This window comes from Lynx rufus, unplaced genomic scaffold (genome assembly GCF_022079265.1).
Source record: "Lynx rufus isolate CCGP_SWC_20201006 ecotype Redwood Valley unplaced genomic scaffold, mLynRuf1.p SCAF_9, whole genome shotgun sequence".
In the NCBI taxonomy this organism is placed as follows: domain Eukaryota; kingdom Metazoa; phylum Chordata; class Mammalia; order Carnivora; family Felidae; genus Lynx; species Lynx rufus.
In genome coordinates, this window is record NW_025814897.1 from 89,623,499 (window position 1) to 89,650,011 (window position 26,513).

General features: G+C 40.1%; 1 protein-coding gene across 2 annotated transcripts in view; it reads left to right on the top strand.

Moving 5' to 3' along the window:
- TRIM44 (tripartite motif containing 44) overlaps positions 1-26,513 on the top strand; it is a 113,261-nt gene that overhangs the window by 2,233 nt on the left and 84,515 nt on the right. The window contains exons 2-3 of one of the 2 annotated variants that reach the window (XM_047070775.1): positions 20,420-20,497; positions 25,525-25,746. In XM_047070775.1, coding sequence (XP_046926731.1) covers positions 20,420-20,497; positions 25,525-25,638 — 192 coding nt within the window. In that variant the 3' untranslated portion in view covers positions 25,639-25,746. Of the gene's footprint in view, positions 1-20,419; positions 20,498-25,524; positions 25,747-26,513 lie in introns of those variants that run through there. The other variant, XM_047070774.1, reaches the window with a different exon arrangement.

Consider the following 26,513-nt stretch of genomic DNA (forward strand, 5'->3'; position numbering starts at 1 on the left):
TAAACAATGTTGGTATGGACATTCTTGTTCAAGTCTCGTGGTGCATATCTGCATATGCTTAAGTGGAATATAAACCTAGGAGTTAGGTTGTCCGGTCACAGACTGTGCATATCTTAAATAATACCAGATGTTGCCAATTATTTTCCAAAGTGGTTGTACCAGTTTACATTGCCAGGAAGAGTATGTGAAAATTCCTGTTGTTCTGTATCTTTAGGACTTACTATTATAGAATTTAAAATTTTTGTCAATTTTGTGGATATGTGATAGTATCTTCATGTGGTTTAAATTTGTATTCCTCTAGTTACTGAGGACTTTGTGTATCTTTTGTATTTCTCCTTTGGTGAAATACCCTTTCAGTTTTTTTGTTCGTATTTCTATTAGGTTGTCTTTTTCTCATTAACTTATAGGCGTATTCATGTATTTCTTTGACTTCTTTGTTGTTTATATGGGTTGAAAATATCTTCTCTGTTTTTTAAATTCTGTCTTGGGTAGAAGTTGTTCATTTTAATGTAGAATTTATCAATAATTGCCTTTATTGTTAGTGCTTTTGTGTTTTATTTCACTTAGTATTGATTTCTGTGTGGCGGAAGTAAGGACTCTATTTCATTTTTTCCCTATACAGGTAGCCAATTGCTCTAGCAGCATTTATTGAAAAGTCTGCCTTTTCTACATGGATTTGCTATACTACCTGCCTATATGTGTGTGAATGTGTTTCTTGGGTCTTCTATTCTGTACCATTGATCTGTTAGTGTATCCCTGTGTGAAAAACATGTTTTCTTAGTTATCATAGCTTTGTAACAAGACTTAATATCTGGTAGAGCAAGTCCTTCCACTTTGTTCTTGTAGATGGGTATCTCAGCCAGTCTTGGCCTTTTATATTTCTTAGAACAAACTGTAGCTTGCAGGACATTTTTTGTATTGCATTTAGTTTATAAAGCAATATATGAAGAATTAACATCATTACAAGATAAAGTCTTCTGGTATGTTTATTTTGGTCTAAATTGCTTCATGATAAAGTTTTATAGTTTTTTTTTTTCTGAAAGATCTTGTACCTCATTGTGAAATTTATTCCTGGACACTTAAAACTTTATAGTATTGTAAAAAAATTAAATTTTTAAAAATGTTTATTTACTTCAGAGAGAGACAGAGCATGAGCGGAGGAGGGGCACACACACACACACACACACACACACACACACACGCACGCACACGCACGCGCGCACACACAGAACAAAGCAGGCTCTAGGCTCCCGAGCTGTCAGCACAGAGCCCTACACGGGACTGGAACTCACAAACTGTGAGATCCTGACCTGAGCCGAATTTGGATACTTAACCAACTGAGGTGCCCCCCAAAACTTGTTTTCTAATTGTATATAGGAGTATGATTAGCTTTTATGTATTGATTTTTGTGTTAAAATGTCTGCTAAATTCTCTTAAATATTCTAATAACGTGTAGATTTATTCTACATACATGACCTTATTATTTGCAAAGAGAGACACTTTTTGTTTATTTCCAATCCTTCTATGTGTTTTTTCTTGCCTATTGCTTCAGATAGGACCTCCAATATAATGTTGAATGTAAGTAATAGTGGGTATTGTGGTCTTGTTCTAATTGATGAATAATTTACAACATTTCACAAATAAGTGTGATAATATATTTGTATATTATATATATCACAGATATATTTCATCAGATTAAGAAATTTCCCTTTTTTTTTTTTAATGTTTATTTGAGAAAGAGACAGAGAACAAGCAGGGGAGGGGCAGAGTGAGAGGGAGACACAGAATTGGAAGCAGGCTCCAGGCTCTGAGAGCCCGACGCGGGGCTCGAACCCACAGACTGCGAGATCATGACCTGAGCTGAAGTCGGCCGCCCAACCGACTGAGCTACCCATGTGCCCCAAGAAAGTTCCTTTTTAATCCTAGTTTAAAAATTTTTCTTAATATTGAATGGATACTGAATTTTGAATGGTTTTCTTGCATCTATTGGGATGTTCATGTGATTTTACTTTTTTACTATGTTGATGTGGTGAATTATATGAATTGATTTTTTCAATTAAATTTAAAAAAGTAATATGTTCACATGTCTCAAAAGTCTCTTGTTCACCCTTGTACTTTTCACGTGGTGCCCCCCCCATGACTATTGGTAACCACTTCTATTAGTTTCTTGCTAAGTTTTCAAATGTTCTTGTATTTGTACACAAAAACACAGGGGTGTGCATATATATGGTCTTATTTCCATCCCTTCATGTCATTATTATTATATTTTACAATTAAAGCAACATTGCATTTGTGTGAGAAACACAACTTGGTCATGATGAAATATCTTTATGTTTTTAAATTTGGTTCATTAATAATTTACCTGGATTTTTTCACATATTTATGGGAGAAATTAGCTTATAAATTTTTTTTTGTACTGTCCTTACGAGATTTTGCTATCAAAGTTATGTTGGCTTCACGAGTTGTCAGCACAGAGCCTGACACAGGGCTCAAATCCATGAACTGTCAGATCATGACCTGAGCTGAAGTCAGACACCTAACCAACTGAGCCACCCAAGGTGCCCCCTTTCTATGGTATTTTTGATTATGGATTCAATTTCTTTAATGATAATAGGTCTGTACAAGTTGTCTGTTTTTCCTCAGGTCAGTTTTGAAAAGTTACGTTTTACCATAAGTTTGTTCATTTTGTCTCACTTTTTAAATGTATTAATATAAATTTGTGAATCATATGCTCTTATTGTCTTTCTTCATATTGTAACTATTCTCTTTATTCCTTTGAGAACAGTGAATATGTTGGTCATAATCTGTTTTTGATTATTCTAGTATGTGAAGACTTTGTGGATCCAGTATGTGAACACTTTGATGGTGTTTTTCATGTTTATTTCCTTTTGTGCTTTTTTATGTCTGCATAGCTTCTCAATGCCTTTGAAAAATTATTTGTGGTGATTTCCCAAGCCTTGGCACGAAGCTGTATTCTTCGGCATGAAGCTATACTCTTCGAAAGAGGATTTGAATTTGCTTGTGCAAAGGCCTGAGGGTACAATTTGTTTAGAACCCCCTTAAACTAAATTAATTGCTTGAGATCTCCTGGACCAAATTTTTAGGAGGTACCTGCCCACGTTTACAACTTCTTAAAGATTCTACTTTCATCCATTCCCACAGCTCCTCACCCCCTTTTGTTCAGCTCCAAGGCAACACTCCCACAGTCCCCTTTGGAGGGTGAGATAGTGAAAGGTTTACTTTAGTTTGTCTTTACTCTAGGATTTTACTCTTTGGCAGTTGTGAAAGCATCCCAGGTCTATGTGGATAGGGTCTCTTTTAAATGTCTCACTCGGGGAAACCTGGCTGGCTCAGTTGGTAGAGCATCTGACTCTTAATCTCAAGGTCATGAGTTTGAGCCCTACGTTGGTATAGAGATTACTTTAAAAAATAAAAATAAAAATAAAATGTCACTCTGAGCATGTCATCAACTTTGCTTTCTCTTACCTTCTCCTCACTTTGCACCCCCATTCAAATGTACAACGCATTTTATTTCGGATCAGTGAATGTGCTCAGATCAAGAGCTGCTTCCCAGGGACACCCTGGTAGCTCAGTCACTTAAGCATCGGACTCCTGGATTTGGCTCAGGTCATGATCTCATGGGTTCAAGCCCTGGGTCGGGCTCTGTGCTGGCAGCACAGAACCTGCTTGGAATTCTCTTTTTCCCCCTCTGTCTGTCTCTCCCCCACTCACACTGTCTCTGTGTCTTTCAAAATAAATAAAACAAAAAACAAGAGCTCCTTCCTGTACTCTTCTTATGTTAACGTTGGAGTATTGCTAACTAAACTATGGACATTATTACAGTTCCACCAGTTTTTCCTTTAATGACTTTTGTACCAGGATCCTGTGGTCACATTACATTTTTTGCTTTTGATGACCTTGATAGTTTTGAGGAGTGCTAGTCTGGTGTTTTGTACAATGTCTCTTAGTTTGGATTTGTTTGATGTTTTTCACATGGTGAAACTGGAATTAATGGGGTTTTGGAGGATATAAATTATCTCTTTTGCTTTGCTTTTTTACTTAGTATGTCTGGGAAATAATAGATAAATCTGTTTGTTTATTTATTTACAGCTATATATACTCTGTTGTATGTCATTTGTTAAATTCTTTTTTTAAAATATTTTTTAAGTTTATTCTTGAGAGATAGAGAGAGACAGAGCATGAGCAAGGGAGGGGGAGAGAGAAGGGGAGACACAGAATCCGAAGCAGGCTCCAGGCTCTGAGCTGTCAGCACAGAGCCCGACGCGGGGCTTGAACTCCCCGAGAGAACGCGATCTCACGAACCGCAAGATCACGACCTGAGCTGAAGCTGGACGCTTAACCGACTGAGCCACCCAGGCGCCCCCATTTGTTAAATTCTTAGTTTATAATGTATTTTTCAACTCTAGAATGCTTACTTGTTTATTTTTAAAAGATCTTTTAAAAGTTCTTTTGGGGTCTGATTTTATGTCACATTTTCATAATTCTTCTCATGTCTCATGATTTTTCATCTAATACTAGATATTGTGTTTAAAAGAACTGGGGACAGTAGTATTTTCTTTTTTGTCCCTCAGAAGGGGTATATGCTATTTATTCTATTAGGCAGCTAGGATGAAGGGCTAATTATTTTGATCCAGTAAATATTTGAGCTTGATCAGAGCTTAGTTACAGCTTTAGTTTCAGTTCACTCTGGTTTCAGATGTTTTGAGGCCAATGCACATTTGCTTATTGGAAGAGAGTAAGGCTCTTGGAATATTAAAAGTAGCATAGCATGGGGGCACCTGGGTGGCTCAGTTGGTTAAGTGACCGACCAACTTCGGCTCAGGTCACGATCTCTCAGTTCCTGAATTCCAGCCCCACATTGGGCTTTGTGCTGACAGCTCAGAGCCTGGAGCCTGTTTTGGATTCTATGTTTCCCTCTGTCTCTGCCCCTCCCCCACTCACACTCTGTCTCTCTCTCTCTCTCTCTCAAGAATAAAGATTAAAAAAAATTTTTTTTTTTTTTTAAGTAGCACAGCATGGGGCGCCTGGGTGGCTCAGCCGGTTGAGCGTCTGACTTCGGCTCAGGTCACGATCTCACGGTCCGTGAGTTCGAGCCCCGTGTCGGGCTCTGTGCAGACAGCTAGGAGCCTGGAGCCTGCTTGAAATTCTGTGTCTCCCTCGCTTTCTGCCCCTCCCTCACTCATGCTCGCGCGCGCTCTCTCTCTCTCTCTCTCTCTCTCTTTTCGTCTCCCTCTGTCAAAAATAAATAAACATTAAAAAAATATTATAAAAGTAGCACTGCATGATGATGGTGCGAGAACAGGATCCATGTTCCACTGCATTCATTCATTCAGCGAGTATTTATGGAGTATAGGCCAAGGACAGGTGCTTTCTAAGTATTGGGGATATAGCAGTGAGCGGTGGAAAAAGTCCCTATATCTGTTGCAGCTAAGAAAATAGAGAAAAACAGATAAGCAAATATACATGTAATAAGTGTTGTAAAGAAAAATATAAAACAGTGCAGGATTAGAGAGGGACAGAAATTAGCTTTGCTGCTTGCTTTTTGACATTGGGCAAGCTGTGTAACAGTTTGGCTATACTTCTGTATCTCTAAAATGGGTATAAAGTTATGAAATAAAGTAAAATCGGATTTGGGGGCATCTGGATGGCTCAGTCGGTTAAGCGTCTGACTTCAGCTCACATCATGATCTTGCAGTCCGTGAGCTCGAGCCCCGTGTGCTGACAGCTCAGAGCCTGGAGCCTGCTTGGGATTCTGTGTCTCCCTCTCTCTTTGCCCCTCCCCCGCTTACACTCTGTCTCTCTCTCAGAAATAAATAAATGTTAAAACATTTTTAAAAATAAAATATGATTTTGATGTGAATAAAATGGTTTAGCTTGTGATAAGACACTTTAACAATGCTTAACACATTGTAAGTTCTCAGCAAATGTTAGCTGCTATTTTTATTATTAATATAAGGAATGTAGTGAAATATACATCCTGAGTTGAGAGGAGTTTGTATAATATATGTTTTGGTAGCTTCATGCCTAGCCAGGCTGTGAGTGTCTGGTGTTGGTGGTAGAAGGCCAAATTGTTGCCAAGGGTTGCTGACACTTAGAGGAAAGCAAACTTAAGAATAGACAGAGAACCAAGGCGGTTGTCAAGCAAGAGGGGACTGAGGAGAGGTTATTGGAAGGCTAGGCCAAAAGAACTAAAGTGAACACTTTGAAGGGACAAGATTAACACCTAGTCCCTGAAGTGATTTTTAAAGTCTTGCCTTTTCTCCTATGCTGTATTTATTTCCATTTGGATCTAGAGGATTCTGTCTTCAAAGAATTTTGTGGGTCCAAATTTGAATTGAACATGTGTTCCAGCTTTATCATAGAAATATAGTTAGTTACACAGCCCAAATTATGATCTCTCATCTGGGTCATAAAATCTCGTCCAGATATGCAGGTTTCTCTTACCATAATTTCTGGCCCTGAAAATGGGTCATTGGGTCTGACAAAGGAACTCGATCTGGCTTATGGATTTAGTCACATGAAAATTCTTATATTGTCAAGGGGATTTGCATTCATAGCTACGTTAATGAATCATTTTTGTTAAACAAAGAAGTGCAATTAGATATACTCAGAATTCTAGACCAGTAGTTTAAAAAATTGAACACAACTTACAGTAGGGGAAGTGTGCTTTATACTGTAACCTTGCTTAGACACACGCACATACACACTCCTTTAACTAACTCAAATGGAACATGTATGGCTTACCAGATATGATGTTTTCTGTTTTTGTTCTGTTCTGGATTCTCCTGCTAAGTTGATTGTATTGCACATTAATGGGTTATGTCCTGTGACTTGAACAGTACATGTCTAGCTCACTCGAGGATCACTGAGGAAAAGGTAAGTTATAAAATGGCTGAGACAAGTGGTGCAGAGTTCAGCAAGTGCTTATGAGCATCTGTAGAATTCTTTTTTTTAAAAATTTTTTTTTAATGTTTATTTATTTTTGAGACAGAGAGAGACACAGCATGAGCAGGGAAGGGGCAGAGAGAGAGGGAGACACAGAATGTGAAGCAGGGTCCAGGCTCTGAGCTGTCAGCACAGAGCCCGACGCGGGGCCCAAACTCACGAACTGTGGGATCATGACCTGAGCCGAAGTCGGATGCTTAACTGACCGAACCACCCAGGCGCCCCTAGAATTCTTAATATGGCTTTATTATGGATAGATCAAAGGATTTGAAGCCACACCCTCTGCCCTGGAGTGTGTCTTTAAGATGGGTATTTGGGGAGAAGAATGTTGGGTTAAGTGACATTGGGAACAACTGCAGAGAAGAGCTGGTGAAGGGGCACTAGTAGTGGAAGGTTAGAAGGATATACGCATATGCTCAGAACAGCTGCGGCTCTGGAAGGCCTGGAGTTGGAGGTAGTTCACTGCTACATCCTATAATGGTGCATGACTCCGGCTCTCCAGTCAGCTCATAAGAAGCAGCTCTGGTAGGGAGGCAGAAGCTTGAAGGTCTGCTGAAATGGACCTGTTTATATTATTTTTAATTCTCTGAAAGATTTGGAATATCTTTTTTTTCATTTTTAATATTTTATTTATTTATTTATACATACGTTTATTTATTATTGAGAGACAGAGCATGAGCATGGGAGGGACAGAGAGAGAGGAGGAGACACAGAATCTGAAGCAGGCTTCAGGCTCCGAGCTGTTAGCACAGAGCCTGATGCAGGGCTTGAACTCACAAACCCTGAGGTCATGACCTGGGCTGAAGTCAGAGAGAGTGCATGCACACGAGCGGGGGAGGGGCAGAGAGAGAGGGAGACAGAATCTGAAGCAGGCTCCAGGCTCTGAGCCGTCAGCACAAAGCCTGTCGTGGGGCTTGAACCCACAAATCACGAGATTATGACCTGAGCTAAAGTCAGATGCTTAACCGACTGAGCCACCCAGGCACCCTGGGGCTAACTTCTAATAAAACCATGAAGCATTAGCTGTGTAGTGGTTCAGTGTCTTATTTATTTGTTTAGAATAAGACAAACTAAGATTAAGGTAAAGAGAATGACTTCCTACCAGTTCCACCCCAGTGGTTCGTTCTGTGAAAAGTTTGTGAGAGGCCTGTAGTTCTGGGATTCCCTATATGAGTCTGTCCTCCAAAATGTACTTTCTGACGCTGTAATAAGTCTTAGAGTTCTGCAGTGAAGAGGACTGACAGGGCCCCAGCTTTCATGGACTTTACTCTCTAGCTGGGGAGAAAGAAAGGTAATTTTGGATGGTAGTATGTAGTATGAAATCTTTGTCAAGTCATAGTAGTCAAAGAGTTAGTGGCATGGCAGCAGAGGGTTATATTTTGATGAGGTAGTCATGGAAGGCATCTGTGGGCATATGACATTTGGGCAGAGACCTGAATTTATGAGATCTAGGGAAACTCTTCTGTTGTGTTACCAATTGAGTACTGCTTTTGCAAAGTTCAGTGATTCGTAGCAGATATGATTGCTTTGGTTCATATAAATTTTCATAAAGGGATAGTGACTCTTGAAGTAAGAAGAATAACATTATTCTAGCAGTTGTAATGTTCTGTTAGCACAGAGAAAATATTACCCTATGGAGGGAGTATGAGCTTATGGGGATCCCTTTTACAACACTTTATTAGGGGATTCAACATCCCCTAAGGCAGTGCTTCATTAAAGAGAGCCTGGAGGGCTTCTGCAGGGTTAAATGCAGGGAAAAAGCCATCTCAGTGTGTCCTGTTAAAGAAATGGACTTTTTGTGCATGAAAGAATGAAAATTATACCTTGTGATATAAGAATTAAAAAAAATTCCAGGAGAAGAGTGGTTAAGGTAGAAGGAATGGTGAATGCAAAGGTTCTAAGGTAGAGGTGAACTTGGGGTATTGAGGGACAACAAAAGGTCCTTATGAAGTAGAGTGGAGTGAAAAAGGAGTAGAAGGTGAGGTCAACAAAGTAAACGGTGTGTTCCTTACCTCGGTGCCATGTTTCTGAATCATCTGTGGAGGTGATTGTTTAGAAAATGCCTGGATTGGCTCTATCCCAGCCAGTTAAATCAAATCAAAATCTCTGGGAATGGTCAAGTATTTTGTAGAATGTCCTTTACTCGGATTTGTCTTGTGTTCGTCTCGTGATTAGACTGGAGTTAGTAGTTTCGGGAAGGAAGACCGCAGAGTTAAGGGTACACACTATCAAGATGACTTATCACTGTTGGTGTCTGGGAGACAGAATGGATTAATAGCTGGCAGTTATATAATAGGTGCCAGGCACTGTTCTAAGCTCTTTATATATATTAAATTGATCCTTGTAACAACCCTGGAGGTACATTATTATCTCTATTTTAAAGAAAAATGAAACTTAGTCATAGAGAGTTCATATAACTTGCTCAGAGTCCTACAGTTGGAAAGTGAGCGAGCTTGGCCAGGAGTCTTAACAGCTGACTCTTCACAGAAAAGGTCCAGGCTTCTCCTTTTCTTTCTCCCAAGAATCCAGTGCCCTTTTTCTCTTCCCTGACCTTTCAATCAAAAAGGAATGGGTTGGGGTGTTTGGGTGGCTCAGTTGATTGAGTGTCTGACTTGATCTTGGCTCAGATCATGAGCTCATGGTTCGTGGGATCGAGCCCCACATCTGCACTTTCAGTGCAGAGCCTGCTTGGGATTCTCCCTCTCTTTCTCTCAAAATAAATAAATAAACTTTACAAACAAAACCAGAAAACAAAATAGAGTGGGTTAATGGGCATTTTACATTTTTAGATTATTGCTTTTCAGGGTAAAGTTGCTGATGCAGTAGTCTTATAGTTCTTAAACCCCTCTGAGAATTAAGGACTGTGTGCCTGTGGCACCAGCTTCTCTTAACTAGAGCCTGTAGCATGGAAGTCGCCCTGCCTATTCACTGGTGCACCCACTTCTCTTCCCTTGCGTCCGACCCAGGACTGAGAAGCCAGAGGTGGATCTGTGTCAGTGCTCATTGTGTCTTCTGCTTGAAATAACAGTTCAGCCTGAGATGACCAGCTCAGTTTCACATTCCTGTCCCTGTTGGTTATTTTAATATCCAGAGCCAGAGTCTAAATGTATGTGACAGGAAGAAGCACAGATGCTCACGGACCTCTCAGAAGAGGGGAAAGAATATATACAAGGAATAGGTGAAATGAAAGCTTTAGTCCTGATATGTGGGGTAGAGATGAGAATGGGGGAAGAAACAGAACTGTGGCCCTAGGAGACTTAAATCCTTTGTATGTGTGTTTTGTTTTTGGGGTGTGTGTGTGTGTGTGTGTGTGTGTGTGTGTGTGTGTATCACTATGATCAGGATCAAGCCAACATGGCATCAAAGAAAAAAAAATACCAATATTGATACCCTTTTCAGATGTCACAAAATAAATCAAGAATGAAAAAAACAAAATTCTTCAAATATGCTAAAGCTCTCTCCATAATGTAGGCCAAATAACCATATTCTTATTCAGCATTTCATTATGTGCTAAACTGAGTTCAGATGTGTTTAGATAGTTTTGATCAGGTAGCAGGGTAACCCTTTAACTTCAGTAAAAGATTAAAGGAGACATTCATTTTAATGTGTACAAACTATAGCATATAGTTAGCTTATTGTTAAAGACTGGTATTTTTAAGTTAATCTTATTTATCTGAGTAATTTTTGAGTCATTTTGGTGAGCTGTATGATGTATATTGAGAATAAAGACAAGTTTTTGACATTAGGAAGCTTATAGTCTAGTAGGAGAGATAGTCTTCATGTGCTTGTTTGTGTGTAAATGTTAGAGGAGAGGTACAAATAGTATGCTATGGGGGCTCAAAGAAAAGAGAAATTAATTTCATCTGTAAGCATGGAATTAGGAAAGATGTCTTGGCAGAAGTGGTATTCGAGGTGGAAAGGATGGATAGGATTTTACTAGGTAAATACAGACTAGATACTGTTGGGTACCCCTCCTCTATATTCCCATAGCAACAGCCTATGCACATTTACTGTGGTATTAAATACCGTACTGTATCAGTGTTATATCTTTTCATGTCTAATGTGGGTTATAAACTCTTCTAGGGCCACTCTTCTATGTTATTTATCTTTGTGTTCCCAGTACCTAGCACAGTGCCTGTTGAGTAGTAGATGTACATATAATATTTGGTAAATACATGATATGAAATATCTAGTCCTAGGGTGTCAATGAAAAACTGAAAGAGACAGTATTGCATGATTTAGTATATCAGTGTTTCCATTAATTCAGCTGCATCTAAAATAATGAAATAATTTGGAAGAATCCCAAATAATAGCAAAATCCAAAATAAAAGATAGATGTTTATTTCTCCCTGTGTCAAAGGGATGTGGATGTAAGCAGTCTAAGGCTAGTATGGAGGAACTGTGAAGTTATTAGGAATCTAGGCTGTTTCTAGCTCTGCTCTGCTACTTTTAGGGTGTAGTCATTGTCATGGACCAAGGTGACTGCTGGTGTTCCAGCCAGCACATCCACGTTCCAGGATAGCAGGCACAGGAAGGTGAAGAAGGGAACGCCTCTCCATTTTAAGGAAACCCTCTAGAAGTTGTATACATTGCTGCTTATGTTTCACTGGCCAGAATTCAGTCCTGTGGCCTTATCTAGTTGCAGGGGAGATGTTTTCTCTAGGCTGTGTCCAGCTAAAAGCTGGGGTCTGTTACTAAGGGAAAATGGGACAATAAATATGAAGGGCCAAGCAGTCTTGCATCAGTTGGCTTTGCAGTCTGTGCGTTTGAGTACTTACTAGCTGTGTCGTGTTGGATAATTCACTCAGTGTCTCTGAGTCTTGGTTTCCTCGTCTGTAACATGGGCATAATAATTGTTTCTCCTTATTGGGTTATAGTGAAAAATAAACAAAGATCATACATGTAGAGAGGCTAGCATAGTGCCTGGAATATAATAAGCCCTCAGCAATTGGTAGCTCTTATTCTTATTACCATTATAAAGCCATCTAAGGTTCCGTTCTGAGTTCAATTCCAGACCGATTAGTCTGGCAGCAGTAGAAGTTCTGGACACCCAAGTTTCTTTGGGTGAAAAGTGTTCAGCCTCCTCTCCTTCTGCTCCTTCTGCCTGCTCTATTCTGGTGGCAAGATAGTCTGGTGAAAACCTTATCTTTGAGAAGAGGCTCCTGTATGTTTCAGTGTCCTGCTGGTGCCTTATGCACTAGCTAACCAAAACACAGCTGGTAGGTCTAATTTTAGGTTCACAAGTCTTGCTGGTTGTCCTCTTTAAATTCTGTTTTACATTCTGAACTGTGGGAAATTTTTATAGAAGCAGAGGGGAGGCAGAGGCAATACACCCTTTACTTTCTGGTTAGAAAATAGCCTCCATTTTCTCTCCAGTAGGGGAGAGGTAGTGTAGGCACCCCTCTGCTCTCCTCTCTGTTCTTTGGGTCAGCCTGAACCCTGGTGGGACATAACCTGTGTTGAGTGGTAGACTCTGACTTAACGTGCACGAAGAATGAAAATGCTAATCTTTGGCTGAGGTTATAAAACTAAGGCGGTCTAGAAACTCTTGTCTGCTGTTGAATTTTGAGGCTCTTTCTGGAGATGAGAATATAATAATAATAGTTACTGAGTGGTTTTAGGTCAGGTGCTTTTCATTCATTATTTCAGTTGATCTCGGTACAACTCCCACAATAAGTTATATTATGGTTCTCATTTTACAGATGAAAAAACTGATACTCAAAGAGCTTGAGCTTTGCAGAAGGTCACCTAGCTAATAAGTAGAAGGACTAGCATTTGAATCCAGGTCTGATACCAAAGTACATGTTCTTTCCACCACCTCCTGTTGCCTCTACTCCCACGTTTTAATTATTCCCACTTACATTTAAACTTGAATGTTGTACCAGCACATTCTGATGTTTACCTTCTGTATGAAAGCATTTAATACTTTCTGAGTATTCTAAAACTGTTCTTTCTCTTCTATCTGAAGTTTTCCTCTTAGATATTTTACAGAGTATTTTGATTAATAACAGATCATTTTGTCATTTTTTTTCCATTTATCACTTCTCGAGTCTGGTACTTGGTACTTCGTAGTCCCTCAGTATGTTGTTATTCAATTAATAATAACAAACAACAGTAACTAAAACTTATTGAGAACTTAGTATGTGTCAGGTTCCTTACTATAAGCTTCCCACGTTATCTTATTTAATTTTTACCACCGTTCTTTGAGGTAGAGTACTTATTGAGATGTTTTTATGTAGAGTTTAAAGTTAGTGGCATGGTGATTTTTTTCTTTGCTCTATTCGTTTAATCAGGTGTGGAGTATTTTTGGACAGCAGGGAATTTAGCAGTAAGTAGTTCTAAGTCCCTGCTCTCATGGAGCTCGTATGGTATGAGCAAAACAGACATGAGGAAGTTCAACAGTAAACAGTATTTCAAATAATGATAAATACTGTGAATAAGAAACTAGGAGAAGGAGAGGAGACTGACCAGGATGGGGAATGAGAAGGAGGCTATTTAAGGATCTGAAGAGTTTTTCGAGGGTAGTGACTTGGGTAGAGTTAGAGCCAGTGATGGGAAGATCTGGGGGCATAGTGGTTTATGTGGAGGGAGTAGAATGTGAGGAGGCTCGGTACCAGAATAAGCTTGCTGGGAAGATAAAAAGGATGGCTGGAGAATAAATGAGTAAGGGTAGGGGATGAAGGAACAATAGTAACAGATAAGGTCTGATTACCTTGATGAGGTAGGCCATGATGAGGATTGAGTGCCATAGACTGTTTAAGAAAGGGTGTGAGCAACATGGCCTGTGTTCTTACAGTTTCACCACGGTGTCTGTGTGGAGAACGGCTGGTAGGGTATCGAGAACGGGGGCGGTGTTACTGCTTGGCCCGATGAGTAGTGTGGACGGTGAAGAGTAGTTGGAGGCGGCAGATGTTCTAGAGTTAGGTTTAGAAAGACTTGGTGGTGGGTTCCTTAGACCAAGAAATAATTTTGGATCTGAGCAACTGTATGAAGGTGGTCGCCCAACATAGGAGTGGACTTGGAGCTGGAAAATCAAGTCATGTTGAAGACAGTAAAGAATTTTTATGCATGGCGTGGTGATACAAAAACTCAGCTTTATTTCCTTTTGACAAGACTTTGCTTTCTGATTTGACTCCTTAGGAGGACTTGTTGTATATTCTGTCTTTAGTCCTCTTCCACTGTTTTTCCCAAAAAAACTCTTTTTGTAAAAATAACAAAGTTGGGTTGATTTTTTTTTTTTTTTTTAAAGCATGTTACCAACACAAGGCCAGTGGGATAGGAAAAAAACCAAAACAGCCAGCCAGTGTGCTTTCTGAACTTGGTATCTTCTGATTTTTTTGTAATGCAGAAGTCAATACTTAGGAACCAGTTGAGGATGTTTAAGTGATTAACATTTGCATTTCTACTGACAGATTGTTCTTTTGGTGTCCAGCTGGTTATTGGCATTAGACTAGACTAACTCCCATAAAACTACAGAGATACTTCTTGTCAAGAGACAAAAGTCAAGAGATACTTCTTGCTCTGATGCCGCTTTCACCTACCATATTCCACCTTTGTTTCTGCCCTTACACTTTTTCAAAGGACATTTACATTAGAATGAGCTACATTATTTTTTTATTTTGGAGGTGACTGGATGGACATGTGTTGATGAGGTGTTCTCAACCCCTGTGAAGAAAGACCTCCCAACTTTTGGTGTTCAAATACAAGGACCCTTAGAGGTAGAGAACTTTCCAGTGTTGTCTCCAGGGATAGCCACTTCAGATGTCTGCATGACCAGGAAGGTAATGTAAATGAGAGAAGCCAATGAGGGTGACTATGGCAAACTGGAGAGAGCTTGCCTGGTAGAAGGCAGATAGCTGCTCCTTACTCAGCCGGTTGCTGCCTTATGAGAATGGAAGCCCAGTATAAATCAGGTCTTTTAGATTTTCCAAAGAAGCTAGGATCATGTTTTGTCCTCGACAGAACACGATTCTAGCTTATCTCCTGATTTTTAAATGCTGGCAACTAATTTAAAATTCCCAGTATGCTATGTGGGATAACACTCTAAAAAGTAAAAAAAAAAAAACAAAACAAATTCTGTAGGCTGCAGGCTACAAATTTGTAGATTCTGATTTGGTCCATATTCTTTATTCACATATTGAGAAACAGAAACCCAAAGATATAAAATGACTTTCCCAGGCTCACGCTGTAGTTAGTAGCAGAAGTAGGACTAGAACCTGGGTCTTCTTTCTTTGTGTGCAATTGTCTTTGCACTAGGAAAGTTAAACTTTTTTGGTGCTCTGAGGAAAACTAAGCCCCTTTCCCTAGAAAAGTGCATGTACATTCCAAATTTTGCATACAATTTTAGGGATTTCTAACTCCCTGGAATCTTTACATGAACACAGGTAAAGAAACCTCTCTAGTACCTGCTGATTCATATGTTTGCAGTATAAGGGGAACAATGCCCTAGTATTTATTTAAGCAAACTCATGTAGAGAGGTACTTAAGCTGTAGGCCTATCCTCCCTCCGTCACTCCCGCCTTTATGGATACTAAATCTTAAATAGACAATAGGAATACGTTTAGCTAAATGTAAGACCCTTCCTACTACTCTCTGCAATACCAGCACTTGCAGTCTTTTCTTTCGGGTCTTTTACATACATACATAGCGCCCATAAAAAGTAATAGTTTTGTTTGTTTTTAAATAAATGATAGGTATACTGTGTTCCTTTTGCAAGGTTTAAAAAAAAAAAATCATTATGTCTTGCCTTGAATCCCAGTATATAGTAGAGTTCCTAGTTTCACCAAAGCCCCTCATCGCTTCATATTATCAGTTTTTTAAGTTTATTTATTTATTTTGAGAGAGAGCAAGTGCACATGTAGAGAAGAAGCAGAGAGAAGAAAACAGACTCTCAAGCAGGCCCTGTGCCATCAGTGCAAAGCCCAATGTGGGCCTGACTCCGGAACCACGAGATCATGACCTGAGCTGAGCTCAAGAGTCTGACGCTTAACCCACTGAGCCACCCAGGCACCCCCAGAACTTTTTTTTCAATGTGATGAATAAAAAATATCTTAATTGCAAGAAGTTTGAGCATCTTTTACATCTTTTCAGATGTTTATTAGCCATTCTACATTTCTGTTATGTTCTTATCCTATGTTTGGATTTCTCTGGGGCATATTTGACTTTTACTTGTTTATAGGAATCCCTTTTGTATTTTCTTATGTATTTTTGACACCAATCTCTTCTGTTATATATATATATGTATATATATGTATGTATGTATATCTCAATCTTTTTCATTTGAATCATTCTGATCCTGGTTTTGCTACTGACTAACTTTGTGATTTGGGGGCATCATTTGGGTATTCATTTGACTTCCACAGAACCATTTTTTCACCATTGTAAAGTGAGAACGTAGCACCTCTTAGTTGCTGTGTCACTGTGAAATGCCATTGACAAAGTGTATGAGTCGTGTGATTTTTGGGTTCCTCATGTGATTTCCACGAGCCATTTTCTTGGCTGTGAAGTGTGAGTATACTAGTTTTTAAGTTCATTGTGAAATGCCAATGAAAGAGCATATGAAAGTGCTTTGGAGAGTAAAGAACACCTTCCAGTGTAAGGCATTTTTCCTTTCTTTGGCTTTATTATGACTCACCCCTATGAGCTGACTTTTCTGAAGGATGTTACATTTCCACAGATTGATCAAACTCTTAAGAGTCGGGTGTCACAACATAGCAATTGTCTCTTTGTGTTCTACATTCTTTCAGGGAAGGAAAGAGATGTGTAAACAAGATATGCTTACATTGAACTCCTGTGTTCTTGGAAGGTATTGGGTGGGATGGAGGTGGAGGGGAGCAGTATCAGGAGACTCTCACTTTGCCACTCAAAATGCCTGCTGAAGGAGTGACACAGTAGAATCTGGCCATTTATGGAACCAGGTATCTACAGGGTTAGAATTAGCCTGCCTATTCTTACCGTTATGGTCCACTTCTCAAATAGAACACAGCTTCATAGGCAGTAGTTCTATCCCCCCACAGTAGGGAAGTATGAGGGTATAGTTTCCTATCCTGGTTACCTTTTGCAAACAGATGATCAACTAAAACATACTACCCTATGCTTTGGGGACATGCAAATTCAAATGCCACCTCAGACCTAGATAACCCTGTGTTTCTACCCTACGTAGCATACTGTAGAGGGCCCTTCCTTTCGCCATCCCCTTCGTGACTACTCTCCCAAGTATCCAGGACTCAAGAATTACCTGATGAAATATCTTGAATCTGCTTTCGAGGCCTGTAGAGCCTCTTTCTGAGTCTGTTCCTCCGAAGATGGATCAAGCTGTTAGATTCTACCCCTGAATGTGTATAACTAGATCCCAGATGTGGCCAAGGGTGACTCCTTGAGAGAGATGTTCCCAGAGCTTGGGTGCACTAGTTTTCACATCTGTGCACAAGGCTTTTTCAGGTGCAGGAAGGGACTGGTGTGTGGGGAAAGAAACGAGGTGAATCTGGGGCCAGGGTCTTCCACTTGGACTTTTGCCCCAGCCTTGCAGCTGTTGGGGGCAGGTCTGCCCAGAGGAGCCTCTCCCTTCTAACCATCTGCTTATTTTATGGGGGGGGGGGGAGGAAGCCATTGGGTCATGTTTTCTTCACCACCCATTTAGAGGCTGAGTATAGCTGGCTCAATATAGACCCCAGTTAATCTCTGAGAATAATTCTCAAAAAGAGTGGGGTGGGGGTGGAATGGGTGAATTTCCTGAAAGGAGAATATCTGTGCATCTTCCTCTGTCTCTCCCCTGGGTAGGCAGTGCTGCTGATGCTTGGTGAAGAGGAGGAAGGATTCTGCTGACACACTGTATTTTTATGAGAGAAGGCTAAGGGTTCCCTTATCTCTCCACACAAGGCACGTCTGCCTGCAAAGGGGCTGTCTGCTTCTTAGGGATTCCTTCGTCGTTCCATTTCTTTTCTGAATGTTTTAAGGCACAGTTTTGGTGCATTCCTTTCTGTTGTCTAGAGCCGGGGGGGAAGTCATAATATATCAGGGCTCTTGCTTAAGAGCTTAAATTGGGCGCTGGCAGCTGGGATGTGGGGGAAGAGAGCTTTCCAGGGACAAGTGACCTGCTTGTTCAGCCAATGAGAAGCAGGTTAGAGAAATGATATCACCAGACAGACTTTATTGTTTGATCATCTCATAAAAGCAGGATTGTGTCTGGCGACTTAACCCTTTTTTAGGTATTTCGGTCTCACCCAACTCTCTGGTATGTGACCTCTGGATTCCTTTTCCCAACTGTCTGCTGTGAGACCACAGAGATTAAGGATTTAAATTGGTGATGAAATTTGGAGAGTTGTGAACCATCATTTTAAAACTACAAATTATTAAAATTTAGAACCACAGCTAGGATGGAAATGTCAACTACTCTGTGTTTAGAGAGCACATCTAAAGCAGATACCAGTCTAGTCGTATTACACCAGGCTTTTACTAGATAGACTTGGAAGAGAAAGAGAGTTAGAGGGGAAAAAACATTGAGCCTTTAGTCTATTTTAATCTACTTAAAGGGGTCTTACTAAGTATTTCCTGTTTTAGAGGAATTGGAATTGGTTCTGCAAATTTGGAAAATATCACTGATTCTGAGACCAATTTTGAGTAACAGATATTTGTAGTGTTTGTTTATATTGTACCTCTTTATTATCCTTTTCCCCATAAAAATGACCGTCATTTTACTTCCTCATGCTTCCTTTTCTTCACTGGTAAAATGCGGGTGATGATCCTACCATATCCCACAAAGGAGTTGAGATAAAATAAGCTAATTTATGTGATTTTAGAGTGTGCTACACATGTATTATAATTAGGTCATTCATTTTTTTCAGATTGCATATTCGTTCATTTGTTCAGTAGACTTTTTCAGACCCTTCTTGATGCTGGGCATAGATGCAGAGATGGATGTAGTTCTTACCCTTAAGGAGTTTAAAACATTATGAGGCAGATAGACAACAATAATAAAAGTGTCTCATGTATCTGTTGCATTTACCATGTTCCAGGTCCTTTTCTAAGCACCTTAACATATACTAGTTCATTTAATCTTGATATAACCCCATGAAGCAAGTATTGTTATTAGCTTCGTGTTATAAAGGTAAAGAAATAGAAGCGTAGAGAGGCTAAGTTGCCTTGGGTCACACAGCCAGTGGTAGAGTTGGGACTTGAGTCCAGGCTGTGTGCCTGTAGAGTCCATTCACTGAGTCTGTGTTGACCAACACAGTACTTACTAGCTATCTATAGTTTTCGAGGGCTTGAAATGTGGCTTGTCCAAATTGAATTGGGCTGCATTTGTGAAATACACACTAGATTTCGAAGACTTAGTATGAAAAATATGTATAAAATATCTCATGTTGAAATTACATGTGCAGTGATAATATTTTGGGTATTCTGAGTTAAATATACTAGAATTAAGTTCAATTTATTTTTGTGGCTACTAGAACTCTTTTTTTTTTTTTTAACATTTATTTATTTTTGAGAGAGAGAGAGAGACAGTATGAGCAGTGGAGGGGCAGAGAGAGAGAGGGAGACACAGAATCTGAAGAAGGCTCCAGGCTCCGAGCTGTCAGCTCAGAGCCTGACACGGGGCTCAAACTCATGAATCGCGAGATCATGACCTAGGCCGAAGTCTGAGCTTAACCAACTGAACCACCCAGGCCGCCCCTGTGGCTACTAGAACTCTTAAAATTACATATGTGGCTTGCATTTATGGCTTACATTACATTTCTCTTGGATTGTGTTACTCTAATCGTTCTAATGAAATAACAATAGTAATAGACATTTACTGAGCACTTACTAAGTGCCACATACTGGGCAAATACCTTTACACTGTTCTAGTGAAGTCTCAAAATAATGCTGCTTATTATCCCCATTTATAGAAGGGGAGAAGGTTTTGAGAAAGTAATTTATCTGAGGTTAGTCAACTAGTTAATGACAGACCCCAAATTTGAAACTTACATGTCTGACTCAAAAGCCTGTACTCAACAGCACACTGTAATACCATTTGAAATCTCGGGGCATTTTCTTTGTTTTTATTTTTACAAGAATATTTAATACTGCATACTTCTGTAATTGGCATGTAGAAGTTCAAAATAAAAACCACTAAGTCATAAAATGGACATCCCAGATCAAAATCTCTTTTCAGACCCTCAGCCCTCAGTGAGCACTGGCGCAGTTGAACCCTAAGATGAAGCAATGTGTCAGCCTGTACAAATTGCATTTAGTTTTCATTCCAGTAGTTCTCTCAGGTCAGTGGGCAATTTATGTCCCGACCCTCTTTGTCCAATAGAGGAAGAGGGACAGTGCAGCTTTCCTTAGTCGTTTAGTTCTCTTGGCTAATAAGAAGAAAAAATTGCTTTCCATTTCATTGTCCCATGAAATGCTATTTGTGTTTGAAAGAGCAACAAAACTCTGTCTAATGACCCCTGACTTTTCTTTCTTCTAGAGCAAAGACTCTGGCGGACTGAAGGCGGCTATGATCGAGTTGGTGGAAAGGTTAAAGTTCAAGAGCTCAGATCCTAAAGTAAGTATTATTTTGGAATTGATCTGGTATTGGTACTCCAAGTATTTCGTTCTCCTTGAGCTAAGTTCTAGGGATGTTAATGATCATCTATCTGAACGTCGCATCAAGATCTAATTAAGTCTGCCTATCAGAAGCATTGTTCTCATATGCCTAGAGATAAGTCATCTGTTTTTTCCCTTCTCTGTTTTATGACTTACAACACATAATCATTAATTGTTTTCTCTGAACTGCAGACAAGTGCATTTTTTTTTAATTTTTTTAATGTTTTTTATTTATTTTTGAGACAGAGACAGAGCATGAACGGGGGAGGGGCAGAGAGAGAGGGAGACGCAGAACCGGAAGCAGGCTCCAGGCTCTGAGCCATCAGCCCAGAGCCTGACGCGGGGCTCGAACTCACGGACCGCGAGATCGTGACCTGAGCCGAAGTCGGCCGCTTAACCGACTGAGCCACCCAGGCGCCCCGACAAGTGCATTTTTAATCTTCCTTTAACAGGCCTTTGAGACTACTGTCCTTTGTGCCCATTTAATTCAGCCAAAGGCATCCGAGGTACTGATCAGCTTAATGCTGGGGACTGGAACAGGCTCCAGACTTTTCCAGTTGGTGTTCAGCACTCGCGTCTTGTCTCTCTGCCACTTACAGGAACCAGCTGCCACCGCGAATGCTTTTGTCCTCATGACCTCGAGTCTGGTCTGGGAAATGGTTTCAGCTTCCCAGCTTTCTTTGCAAGATGTTAGGAGCGGTAGGATTGATATTCTGGGAGATTCCATACCAGGGTGGGGGTGGACTGGGAACTGAACATGCCGGAGGGATTATGACTAACACAGCCTCCCTTCTCCTACCCGGAGACTTACTGTGGCACTACTTGGTATCGATGCCAGCTGGCTCTCCTGACAGTCAGAGCCTCTCACAATTAAATAGGGAAAAGAGCACAATTATTTTGTTTCACGTTTTGTATCCCCCACCTTTTTTTTTTTTTTTTTTAATTTAAAGTTCTTCATATGGTGAATAGACTAGCATTTTTTGAGTACCCACTGGGAGCCAGACACTGTGCTGGGAGCCTGACATTCCTTTTTTAAAAATTGTGGTACAGGGGCACCTGGGTGGCTCAGTTGGTTAAACGTCCAACTTCGGCTCAGGTCATGATCTCACGGTCCGTGAGTTCGAGCCCCGCGTCGGGCTTTGTGCTGACAGCTCAGAGCCTGGAGCCTGTTTCAGATTCTGTGTCTCCCTCTCTCTCTGACCCTCCCCCGTTCATGCTGTCTCTCCCTGTCTCAAAAATAAATAAACATTAAAAAAAAAAATTTAAAAAAAAATTGTGGTACAATATACATAATGAAACTTACCCCTTTAACCATTTTTAACTGTATGGTTCAGTCTCATTAAGTACATTCACATTGTTGTCCAACCATCACCACCACCGCCGTCCATCTCCAGAACTTCTTCATCATTCCAAACTGAAACTCTCTGCCCATTAAATGCTTCTTATTCCCCCTGACTTAAATTCTTGTGATTTTTGCAACAACCTGGTAGAGTAGCTTATTATTCCCATTTTATTGATAAAGACACACTGAGGCTTAGGGAGGTTAGGGCCATTTGCCCTGAATCTAGTATAATTTAAAGCTGCGATTCATACTGACTCCAGTAGCTGTGCTCTTTCTTTTATGTCATGCTGCAGACCAAGCCCTGGGATTCACCTCCTTTCTATCCTCTAATCACATTGTGCCTCGATTTTCTAATCAGAAACACTATCAGGGCAGAGTCACAGACAATGGTAGGCTTTTCAAAAGGTGGCTGTGGTCCTGAATCTGCAAAATAATTTTCATATAGCATCGACAGCATTGGAACATTGGTAATATCTCTTATCTTCTGGTATAGTTAGGGTTCCAGAGATAGAGAGGATCTTGATAGAAAAATATTGGGGTAGCCTTCATCAATTTTCTTAGCTCAGAGTAGAAAGACCCCTGGTATGAGTAGTTTTCCTTAAGTGAAGATGAGCTAATTAATTATTAAAGATTACTGAAAGCTTTTTTTTTTTTTTTTTAACTGAGTTTCTCTGGTTTCTGGGGCAACGTCTATCCTGAAGGAGACAACTGTGTTTTCTGTTTCTGCCACACCCACATGCTTGTGGGCAGTGATGGAGCAAGAGGATGTGTACAGATTACATTGAGTGGCTTCTGTGCATGATGATAATACAAGTAAAGTGCTTTGGGGTCCTTTATGGATGCATATAGTGCTTCTAATGGGAAGCTTGCCAGAGGTGAAAAAATTGAGTGGTCCCATGGGAGCAACTCCTGGAAGCCTCAGGATTTTCCCATGATGCATCATAAGCTAAAGGATATTTGTTAGGACCAGACTTGATCTTGGATATGTGCATACACACTCACCTCTTTTATCTTCTCTTTATCTTGTCCCAGATTATTTCCACCAATCTATTTTATTTTCAAGCCCCATTCCAGTTTCCCATATACATATGCTATATGGACCCAGAGCTAGCTTGAAGAAGGACCACTGTAATTGCAGAATGAATGTCAGATCACTAAGGGGGGTGTGTGGGAAATGGGACACTATGTATATAATTTTTGCAACAAATAAATGGGACACTATGTATATAATTTTTGCAACAAATAAATGGGACACTATGTATATAATTTTTGCAACAAATAAATAGTCGTCTTCCGAGAGAAGTTTTTAGTTTGTTCTGCTTTCCCTCAGAACTCCACCATATCTTTTTTAAGTTGGCCTATTTAAGAGGGACAGAATCTCTCAGGCTTTATGACCTGTCATTTCCTGGCACAGGAGCTTTTCATAGAAGCACTGATTTGAGTCATGGAGCACTGAGCACTATCTCTGCCTCACTTCCTCTAGAATTCCCTAAAGCATCACAAAGCTTCATTAGTCCAGACACTGAAATCTACAGGGGACTGAGTTAATTTTTACCTCTGAGTTTTGTCAGAGAGGAGTGGAAGATGACTAGATTAACCATTTTTTAAAATTATAAAATAATATATGCTTATAGATTAAAAAATACAGATATCCATAAAGGAAAAGTCAAGTGAATCTCCCCCAAGCTAACCACTACTAACAGTTTGGTGTGTAACCTTCTAGACAGTTTTTCCATGTGGAAATATACTTCTAAGATTTTTTTTTACAAGAAATATATTATACCTGTGGTTTTATTACACAGAATATCTTGGGTATACTTCTGTGTCAATAATGTAGACTTAATTATTCTGAATGAGAAGCCTCATTTTGTCCAAAATATTTGTCCGATGACCCTTTTTCTTTCAGACCAGTGGTTCTTAACCTTTAATGTTTTAAAAATCACCTGGAGGACTTATAAAATACAGAGTGCTGGGCCCACCCCCCATGGTTGCTGATTCAGTGGGTCTGTGGTGATTAGAGACTATGGTGGACCTTAGTGATTTTCCTTCCCTCTTGTTTTGATTTTTTTTCATTCCTTTCAGCAGATGGCCAGAAGAGCCCTTATAAATAAATCTAAGCGATTTCAACTTCAAAAAAAAAAAAAATGAGATACATAAAACTTCAGACTTAGAAAACAAACAAATTGAGCTGAGGGGGCAGAGGAGAGGAGAGGGAGGTACACCGAGGCTGCCTGAGAGGACAGGATTCCTGTAAGGCACCATGTCCAACAGAGGAACACCAAGGCCCGAAAGAGGGAGAAGAGTTCTGGTCAGGATTTAAGAGGGTGACGGAGGCTCATGCCATGGTACAGGAGTGGGCTGAGTTCTAAAACCAGAGGACATCAGGGGACACCAAATTCTAGCCACTAGGGGTGAGCCTGAGGACAGGAATCAGAGCCAGTGGCGGTTGGGAAGTAAGGCACAGAACCCGATTAAGTTGTGTGCATGCATGTTGCTATGGTGAGCCCTGTTTTAAGGGTGCATATCTCCGGGGATCTAGAACTTTGTTTACAATGGAAAGAGACTATTTTTAGTAACAAGCAATCTTTAGTTTGTTTAATTGGAAGTGGTCTTTTAAATAATAAGGCATCCTGATGTGTTTGATACGAACCAGTTTGCAAACAAATTTTTTTTCCGTCCTACTTTTCAGAAACATTTATTGCACAAAGCAGGATTTTTATCTGTAGATTTCTTATATTTATGTTAGACTTCAGGGAAATTAAAACATGTAGTTAATCGTGTGTGTGTGTGTGTGTCCGTGTGTGTGTGTGTCCGTGTGTCCATGTGTCCGTGTCCATCCACACCTGGATTTTTAACAGCTTGAAAGCATTCTGAGTTCTTCACAGCTCTCCTATGAAGTGACTATGCAATAATCTTTCATAGTCTACCCAGAAGAAACTAAAACTCAGAAAACACATTGATTCCTTTCCCTTTCTTCCCCCTGTCCAGCCTCTCAGAAAGCATTGAACCAAAAGGATAACATGCTAAACTCAGTCCAACTAACCTCTTATTATGCAGTTAATAACAGCCACTCTATTAGTGGCTTTCTCTATTAGTATTGATTGCTTTTCTTTCCATCTAAGATGCGCTGTTCATTGTTTCCTATGTCTGGTGTGCTTGAAACAAGTAGTTAAAAACACAGTTGTGTCTCAAAAAAATCATACTAATCTTTAAGAAGTTATTCTCAAAAAAGTGCCTTAAACTCAAGCCAAATGGCTCACATTCTTTCAGACTGGAGTGGGATTAAACATGGGAGCTAGCCATACTAAGACTGCCTAAAGCATAACAGGGTTTTTTTTTGTTTGTTTTTTGGTATTTTCTTCAGTTTCTAAAGGTGTTCGTACTAAAGTGTGAAACCAAAGAATTGTCTGGCCACGTGAAATTAAATATATCTGAGAATTGTCCTATTTTTAGTTAGCATTTACATAGCATTTTATAATTGCAAGAGAACTTTGCAGTCCATTTTAGTAGCTGATATCATTGAATGGAACATAGCCCAGTCCTTCACTCTACTGTGCTAATCAGACTCTTGTTAAAATGGTAGGTTTGGCATGTACAAATAGAAATGGATGTAAGCAAAATCTAACTTAAATTCCCGTTGTTAGTGTCTTGTTATTCACCAGGGTCAAGCCAGGTCTCGGTGCTGTTCCTTGCCCTGCCCTAAGACAGAAGCATTCACTGGGACAGTGTTTATTCAGCCAACTGAAGCAGAGAATTGAGATGCCTCAGTTATCAAGATGATTCATTCAAAAGTGATTCTTTGGTTGGAAAGCAATTAGAATTACTGACCTATTTCTGCACTTTTCATAAAAAATAAAGGAAGTTGTAAGTAGTAATCTTGAAGTGTTTTGTTGTGTTTTTTATCTCTGTACCCTCAAGCCCTAGTCGGGTACCTGGCCCATAGTAATAGATACACATTATCTATTACAACAACAGTATGAAAAGAAATACTATCCTTTGCCCTGTTCTATGGGTAAGCACTCTGAGACTTAGCGGGGTTAAATAGCTTGCTAGTAAGTGATGGGAGCAGGACTCCACATTGGGGTGCTTCCTGTTCTTACCCCACACACGGTTGTTGAACCCACGGATGAGTAAACGTAGATAGATGTGCTGTCGTCCTTAGCAGTATGACTCTTCGCTGACTATTTTTCCCTCACATTCTTCTTTTACCTGCCTTTACCGGGTCGTGCAGCCTACAGCCCCAGGGTCCGAGGACTGGAGGATGGCCTTTTCCAACAAAAAGTACGGGGAGGTGGCAAAGGAGCCATGACAGCCCGGAGCATTTAGCCCTGACTAAATGAAGAACCCAGGCTGGTGTTTCAGCATTTGCCTGTTATTGATGTAGAACACCAAGTGGGAAAAATGCCTGTGCTTTCTCAGGTCTGATCTAGGCTCTGAGGCCTAGAATCCACTGGGAAACAAACGTGGCCCTTTTCCTCCTCTGTGGACACTTGAGCAGCAGAAAGAGGAGAAGCATGCTCTTTATCCTCCTTCACTGTCCCCCTGCCTTTATCAAAACAAAGAGAGACAGCTTCCCTTTTTCCCTGTCCGCCAGTTATCAAAATAATACATTCTCTCTGTAGAAAAATGTGGA